The sequence below is a fragment of the Cottoperca gobio genome, chromosome 3 (assembly GCF_900634415.1).
Source record: "Cottoperca gobio chromosome 3, fCotGob3.1, whole genome shotgun sequence".
NCBI lineage: Eukaryota > Metazoa > Chordata > Actinopteri > Perciformes > Bovichtidae > Cottoperca > Cottoperca gobio.
Genome location: NC_041357.1, coordinates 4,836,710 through 4,845,736, shown reverse-complemented (window position 1 = coordinate 4,845,736; position 9,027 = coordinate 4,836,710). Strand labels below are relative to the sequence as shown.

The following is a 9,027-nucleotide window of genomic DNA, read 5'->3' as shown; positions in this document are numbered from 1 at the left end:
ATACAACGTTTCACATATACAGGACTGTCTCAGAAAATTAGAATATTGTGATAAAGTTCTTTATTTTCTGTAATGCAATTAAAAAAACAAAAATGTCATGCATTCTGGATTCATTACAAATCAACTGAAATATTGCAAGCCTTTTATTATTTTAATATTGCTGATTATGGCTTACAGCTTAAGAAAACTCAAAAATCCTATATCAAAAAATTAGAATAGTTCCTCAGACCAAGTAAAAAAAAAGATTTATAACAGCAAAACAAAATCAAACATTTGAAAATGTCCATTAATGCACTCAGTACTTGGTTGGGAATCCTTTTGCACGGATTACTGCATCAATGCGGCGTGGCATGGAGGCAATCAGCCTGTGGCATTGCTGAGGTGTTATGGATGCCCAGGATGCTTCAATAGCGGCCTTTAGCTCATTAGCATTGTTGGGTCTGGTGTCTTTCAGCTTCTTCTTCACAATACCCCACATATTCTCTATGGGGTTCAGGTCAGGGGAATTGGCAGGCCAATCGAGGACAGTAATGCCATGGTCAGTACACCAGTTACTGGTGGTTTTGGCACTGTGGGCAGGTGCCAGATCATGCTGGAAAATGAATTCCTCATCTCCATAGAGCTTTTCAGCAGACGGAAGCATGTAGTGCTCTAAAATCTCTTGGTACACAGCTGCATTTACTCTGGGCTTGATGAAACACAGTGGACCAACACCAGCAGCTGACATGGCTCCCCAAACCATCGCTGACTGTGGGAACTTCACACTGGATTTCAAGCAACTTGGATTTTGCTCCTCTCCAGCCTTTCTCCAGACTCTGGCGCCTTGACTTCCAAATGAAATACAAAACTTGCTTTCGTCTGAAAAGAGGACTTTGGACCACTCTGCAACTGTCCAGTGCTTCTTTTCCATAGCCCAAGTCAGACGCTTCTTCCGTTGTCTTGAGTTCAGAAGTGGCTTGACCATGGGAATACGGCTATTGTAGCCCATTTCCCGGACACGTCTGTGAACAGTGGCTTTTGATACCTGGACTCCAGCTTCAGTCCACTGTCTTTGAAGCTCCCCCAAATTCTGGAAGCGACTCTTCTTCACAATGCTGTTAAGGCTGCGGTCATCTCTCTTGGTTGTGCAGCGTTTCCTGCCACATTTCCCCCTTCCAACAGACGTTTTGTGGATGTGCTTTGAAACTGCACTCTGTGAACAGCTTGCTCTTTGAGAAATTCCTTTTTGTGTCTTACCCTCCTGATGGAGGGTGTCAATGATGGTCCTCTGGACAGCAGTCAGATCAGCAGTCTTCCCCATACTTGTGATTTAGTTTACTGAACCAAGCTGAGTGTTTTTCAAGGCTCAGGAAACCCTTGCAGGTGTTTCGAGTTAATTAGACGATTCAAGTGATTCGTTGAACACCCTACTAGTATACTTTTTCATGATATTTTAATATTTAGCTGTATGCCATAATCAGCAATATTAAAATAATAAAAGGCTTGCAATATTTCAGTTGATTTGTAATGAATCCAGAATGTATGACATTTTTGTTTTTTTAATTGCATTACAGAAAATAAAGAACTTTATCACAATATTCAAATTTTCTGAGACAGTCCTGTATGAACAAATAACAGCATTATAACAAAACAGCAAAAACAGTTAAAAATAAAAAAAGCTTAAAACAATAAATCACATAAAACAAACGGCAAATAAATGCAATTGAAAATTGGTAAACATACTTACAGTACTTCACAAGAATAACTGCAATATGAAAATATATATGAAACTAGTGATAGTTATGAGCCAGATCTCACTTTAGAACGGGGAACATATTCTGAGTTACAAAGACTTTGTTACATAAGAATAGAGAATATTTATTAAGTGTTATTAAGGGAGAAAGACTATTCTTATGGTACTAATATCTTATAAGGCCCAAACTGAGCAAAACATATTAAGATCATAACTCATGTAGAACAACTTCCTTACTTACTATCACTATGCAGTAAATATGTTGTTAAAACTCTTAGTTAACGGCCTAGTAGTTGTAGAATATGGTCATGCAGAATAAGGCATTAATAAGTAATAACTATTATGCATGCTAATGAGCAACTAGTTAATATATGTAACTTAATATCAAGTGGTACCATAATACATAAATATGGCTTCATTTATACCTTTTTACAAAAACAGCTGATGGAACGTGATGAAATATTGTAACTGAACACTCATCACACTTTTTAATGTTTAATAAATACAATAGAGCAAATGATAAGAACAAATCAGACATAACAGAGACTTTTTCTGTGTGTTTTGTACAGTATGATGGTGAATGCAACATGTGTCTTTTTCCCATCCATATCTTTGAGATGTTTCTGTCTGCGTACGTGTCCGAACCACATGTGACTGATAAGCCTGAGTTGAGCTGATTCTTTAGCTTTCTGAGTACCCAGATAATCCATATTTGGGCTCAGCGACACGGTGGAACGTATATAAAAAGCTGGAGTGAAAGCTCAGCTGGCACAAATCCACACAGAGGATCCAAGGTGAGTTCAGTCTGTAGCGGAATGACCTGGAGGAGTGTGCACTTTCTTTCAGTGTGTGAAGGTTCATGTGTCTGAATCTTTGCTCTGAGTGGAAACTGACTCCTGTCTGTGTCCTGCAGGTCTACTGAGATGGCTCGCAAGTCTGCTTTCAGGTTCTCCGCTCTGGCTGTGCTGCTGCTGTCTGCCTGCTGTTGGGCCGACAGTGAGGTAGGATCGTAGTGTGAGAGGAACGATGCACAACATGTGCTCATTCTTCATGTTGTTTCGTAACAACTCTACATGTTATTAAATGCATATCAACCTCCACTGGTTGACATGAGACTCCTGTCTGTCCCATGAAGCCGCTCGTCTTCACATTCACATCTGTTGGAGATTCATTTGAGCATTTATTTACACCTCAGCTGATATCACCTTGAAACTTCCCCAGCCGATTACTCACATTCAGACAATATCTTTTTGTGTTACAAGTTTTCTGAACTTGTATGTTTTAATATGCAAATGAGGCATTCAGGAGAGATCTACAGACGCACATAGACAAAGTAAAATGTAAAAAGAAACAAAAAGTGTATTTTGCATTTTTTTTGTTCACTAGTCAGAAAGAAGCAAAATAGCCCAAAACTCTCACAATGGACCAGAACATGAAGAAAACTAAATGTTCTGTTTGTAGTGTTTCACCTTCAGACTCAGTATTTGGCTAATGTGCTGAAAGATTATTCTGTTAACTTGTAGCTGTAATTTCATGTCATGTGGTTCGATCTATGTCTAATGTGTTTGTCTTGTCTCCTCTAATCCCACGCTGCACCTGCAGGCAGGTATGTAATCTATGATCATGATCAGACCTGCTGACATGCAAAGTATTGTGGCTGCTGTGTTTTTATACAAAGTGTTGTTGATGTCTCTGTGCAGAGGACGACTCAGGGGAGCTTTCTGTCTCTGAACTTCTGGAGAGAGCCAACAGTAATCTGAGTGAGTGTGAGCTGCTGCAGCCACCATGTTGCTCATCACAGCTCTTCATATTCCTTCTTCTGTTAGCAGCACTTCAGCAGGTGTGTGAGCTGCTGTGTGATGTGTTTCAGTCCGCTCCGCCAATGATCCCATCCTGACTGGAGGAGACATCGCCATCGACAGCGAGGCGGAGAAGAACGCCGACCCCTGCACCAGCCGAGGCTGCATGTGGATGAAGTTCTCTGATGGGAAGGTCTACATTCCTTATTACATCACCAACCACTTCTGTAAGTGTCACTCACAGACCCAAACACGACTGTCCATGGACACGACATCTGTGAAATATTGGAGCCAAAACATTGGACTCTGCAGTCCTTGCTCTGTGGGATGGTAAAAAGCTAAAGTTGTGTGCTGTGATCCTGCCAGCCTCCCGTGAGAAGGCCATCATCACCCGTGGACTGGACTCCTTCTCTTCCTTCTCCTGCATCCGCTTCAGGCCCAGCAGAAGCAGCGACCGCGACTGGCTGAGCATCGAGTCCCAGAACGGGTAAGAAAGTGATGCTGTGGAGGAGTTTGAGTCTAAAGCTTTTCTCACACTTCAGTGTCGTTCAACTAACCTCTGATCCCGTCCAGCTGCTACTCCTTCGTTGGCCGTCGTGGTGGTAAGCAGGTGGTGTCTCTGGCCCGCAGCGGATGCCTTTACCACGGCACCGTCCAGCACGAGCTGCTCCACGCTCTGGGCTTCAACCACGAACAGACCCGCTCTGACAGGGACAACCACATCAGAGTCATGCTGCAGAACGTTCAGTCTGGTAATGGAGCGGCTTATTATTCAGAATGAATGAAGATATCAGAGAGGGGAGCCAGTAAACTGCAGACAGGTTGCTTTTTATTTTTAGGAATGGAGCACAACTTCAGGAAGATCGCCACCCTCAACCAGGGCACTGCCTACGATTACAACTCTGTCATGCAGTACCACAAGTGAGAACAACATGGCTTCACTTCCACCCTGCTGCTGTGTGTCTTCACGTGTGTGTGTGTGTGTGTGTGTGTGTGTGTGTGTGTGTGTGTGTGTGTGTGTGTGTGTGTGTGTGTGTGTGTGTGTGTGTGTGTGTGTGTGTGTGTGTGTGTGTGTTGTATGTGTAGCTCAGTCTAACTGCTCCGTCTCCTCTTGTAGGTACGCCTTCTCCAAGAACAACCAGCCCACCATGGTCCCCATCCCTAACTCCAACGTGTCCTTTGGCAGCGCTAAGCAGATGAGTCGCAATGACATCGCCAGGCTCAACACGCTCTACAAGTGCTGTGAGTGTCCACATGAGCTCCTTATGAACACAGTCTGTACTCAACTCTCACTTTTGACCTAACCCACCTCTGTGCTGTTCACTGTTACAGAGGAAGCTGTTCACACGTGCTGACAGACGCATCAGAGGGAAGATGGCCTCCTTGGGGGGCAACAACAACAGAAGCTGCAGCATCAGCACAACAGTCAATGATCATTCAATAAAGTTACTCTGAAACACTGATTCTGAGTCATTAACTTTAAGAGTTAACTTTAGAACTTTAACTTTAAGAACTCTGCACATGACTGAGCTTCACTTCTTGGTTAGAAAACCTTCATCTTGAAACACAATCTAAAACCTCATATAACTATTTATGTTCTACAGTAAATCACGAGTAGGGGAGAGCGGGGTTGACACTTTTGCATTAACACAAAATAACCTTCCATTACTCACAGACTACTTGAACAGTAATTACAATTTGATCCCTGAACAACAGGTGTCTGCTAACAAATTACAAAGTTTTTTAGAGCCCAACCCAAACGTGAAAAACACAATTTGTATTTAGGAGTAGTCGGGACATGGGGAAGGGTTGGTTGCGACACCTTGTCCTTTGTTGTAACAGCTTTGATTATGTCTATGGTCCAGATTTGGGTCTTGATGAGCCTTAGATGTAAGAAAATTATCTCAACCCACAATAACAATGTAATATTTCAACTTATCTGGAAATATGAACAAACATCAGTTTATGGCAAACACACAGAAGTGCTGACATGTAAAATCATCTGTTCTCTATTAATCAGTGAGCTTCAGATGTGTTCGGTGTGCTTCTAAACTTTGTACAGAGCCAGCTGTTTACACAAGTTTCCAGTCCAGGTTTTGTGGTCAGCGAGGTGACGTCGGGGTTTTCAGTTCTACAACGGTGGTTTACTTCTTACCGGGGTAGATCGCCATGGTAACTTATGCAGCACACCTAACCTGGTCCGGAGCAGGTTTTGTTAATAAGAGATCAAGTCTTCAAAGCACAGCTCAGTGCGCAGATCTTAAAATAATATTACATAAATATGAAGAAGTTGTAGACTATAAAGTCATAATCCAGGCTCAAAGCAACACAGTTTAAACGCTAGATGCAGGAAGCAACATCACTGCCCCGTCCAGGGAGTAGATCTGACTGTAAGCACAGTTGTGTATTTCATTAAATGAATGTGTTGCTTAAAGGGGACATGATGCTGTGTATGACCATTTTAGTCAGAACAGATGCAATTTGGGACTAAATATAAAATAAACATTAAAACTTAACTGAAAGTGGTAAGCAGGCTTACTTTACTATCTTATAATCACTCACAGCCTAAGTACCTGTAGCAAAGTAAAGCAGGGCAATGCTTTCAGTGCGGCTCTGTAAGGGCACGACTCGGACGTGTCGCATTTATCTTATGATGTTATGTATTCACCCATCTGTATCGGCTTCTTGCCGTATGCTGCTGGCGACATGTTGGATGAAAGATTGTCTTAGAACTGGATGAAAAGCCAATTCAAGACTTCTGGCAGAGAATCACAGGACGGGACATTACAGGTGACCAAATGAAACTGACTGTGAACTTGATTAAAATCACAGATTTCTCTTGCTTTGAAAATTGTTGGAAATATTTTGGATAATGTAAGTACACAACTCATTGAAATATATAACATAGGTCCAGTCGTGTTTAGACATTTTAATGCGAAAAAACAAAAACAAAGGTTACATATTATACTTTTAAAACACAGACATTAGATTGATATCCATCTTCTTATCTTACTCTTGGAAAGAAAACAAATGCATGTATTTCCAAAAGTGTTGAATAATTCGTTTAACAGGCATGATACATTAAATAACACAAGCGAACAGCTGACATGATATTGTGTCTTTTGGTGAAGCATTCAAACAAGGTCCAAAAATGTCTTGAACCTCAAAGCTTCGGGGTTTCCTTGCTCATCCACTACATGTATGTTGTTGATTCAAATTGCTTCACAAGTTATAATGACTTAGTCTACATTTTGAAAGTGGTAAATTCCAATAGTCATAAAGTATAGCAAGCACAATATACTTAATACAGATAAATACAGCTTTTGATGATTTGCTCCAGCACAACAAGTCACATGTCCAGATGCTGAATCATTTAGGGCCGTTAGGAAAGAGCTGCAAGTGTTTCTGTCAGAGCAAAAGAGTGCAAAAGCAAAACGGTTCATGGTATTCATGCAAAATGGAGAAAAGACGGAGGCTGATATAAGATGCTACAGGACACGAAAAACACAGTGTGTGTGAGCGGATGTCAACAGTGTGTGCTTTCCAGAGGAAACTGGAGGTTTTCAAAAGTGACCTACAGGTAATCCTTATTAATATTTCATACCAAACACATTCCCTGGATTCCAATGAAAACCTTGTTGATACTTCATCTTACCTGTATAGGCAGTGCTCCTTATTCCTTTTTATTGTGTACCTACAGGAGGGACTGCTCCACCACCACCATCACAATCATGTTGAATGCCTGGAGAAGATTTCAAGATTCACTTTGTTGACATCACATAAGTGATGAATCACTTAAGGAAAACAATTCCTACTGTACATTGGAAAAACATTTCTGGTCAGAAAAGTCAAAGAATTCTCTGCAGAAGCACAATAAATCTTCCAGCGGGCCAGTGCATGATTGACTGACTGCGACGCTTGGACAAAGATGGCTCCTGCAGCTAATTTACCTCTCCTGTATAAGATGGCACTTCACAATCTCACAATGTTTGTCTCAACCTACAGCTTTTTTATATATATATATATAAACGACAGATATATTTATATATATATATATATATATATATATATATATATATATATAAATATATGTCTGTCTGTCTGTCTATCTCTCTCTCTCTCTCTCTCTCTCTCTCTCTCTCTCTCTCTCTCTCTCTCTCTCTCTCTCTCTCTCAGTTTGATTGACCTGTGGTTGGTGCGTGTGTGTGAAACGGTTTGGGAAAATGTGTAAACGGACCTTTGTCTTATTGAACATTTTCTTGGTGAACCTTCAAAATGATATATGAGATATGGTGGATTAGATATGTTGATATGTAACAGGCATATTAGCTGTGCATGGAATGAATACATTTGCTACACACAGTTTTTGAAAGCCCGTCCTTGTCACAGTTTCCTGCTGTGGGCGGGTTTTTAACAATGTGCTGAATGTCCCACACTGATAAGAGCAGAGGAGTGTGCTATTTTTTCTTTCTCTCAGACAGAGTGACAGATGTTTCTCTCAGACTCTCCACAACAGCGAAGTCGGGGAGGATACAGTGAAACATACTGACGAGAACTTTGGATAGTTGACTAAAAAGTCTATAAAATATATTGATTATTCTATCATTTTTACTTTTTGTCACCTATAAATATAACTCGAATTATATATGCTTTCAATTTTATCGCACAAGCTTCAAAGCCTTCTCCACACTGCCATACTATATCTAGAGTGGAGCAAAGAAGTTCTCTTGTACAGAATGTTTGTAATTGTATTACTAACAGCTCCTCAGCTGGGGCACAGCCTCCACTGAGAACACTGTGGTCAAGTACTTGGTATTCTTCCTGGATTCTAGGTATTTGCCAACATACAGAGGTTACATTGCAAGAAAAAGATGGAAGCGCTGAAAATACCTTTATGCTACAACTGCCACCATTAATACAACTATTAATTATACCAATACCGGTAGTAATAATAAAAAGGAATATTCTCACAATCTCACCAAAAAAGCTTTTCTGTGTCTTTCTATCATATCACATGATATTGAACATCTAACTTTCTCAGTTAATAAAATAAGAATGTACACATACACTGACACATACACTGATCATTGTGCTCCACACAATGATCAGTGTATGTGGACGTCCCTGTTCTCATGTGTTTGTGCACTTTCTGTCTGTTGGGCTGTTTTTCATAGGGTTTGGCCATTTAGTGTCAGTTATCAGTAATCTTAATGTTACAGCAAAACAATGGTTTTATAGATAATAGTTTGGGGAAGATCCTTTCGTGCTTCCCCATGACAATGTCTCCGTGCACAAAGCCGGCTCCATCTTATTCTAAACTAATAAAAGGCTGAATCGTTGTTCCGAGATTAAATTCCGGCCAATGTGTTCCGCCTCTTCTCCACACACACTGTTTACCTGCATGAAGCCAAAGCTCAATCAAACCCGATACTACTCGGACTACAAACAGAACGCTTCTGATACCAAAATCTTGTCCTATTGTCTACAGATGCTGCA

The 9,027-nt window shown here is 40.8% G+C and overlaps 1 protein-coding gene across 1 annotated transcript; it reads left to right on the top strand.

Moving 5' to 3' along the window:
* The first annotated feature begins 2,478 nt into the window (after positions 1–2,478).
* On the top strand, positions 2,479–5,419 carry LOC115028961 (low choriolytic enzyme-like). Its single transcript, XM_029462922.1, has 10 exons — positions 2,479–2,526; positions 2,646–2,733; positions 3,335–3,338; positions 3,433–3,492; positions 3,603–3,758; positions 3,898–4,018; positions 4,105–4,283; positions 4,371–4,452; positions 4,649–4,773; positions 5,397–5,419. The coding sequence occupies exons 2-10, from the start codon at positions 2,656–2,658 to the stop codon at positions 5,417–5,419; spliced, it is 828 nt and encodes a 275-aa protein (XP_029318782.1). The 5' UTR covers positions 2,479–2,526; positions 2,646–2,655.
* Positions 5,420–9,027: the final 3,608 nt, after the last annotated feature.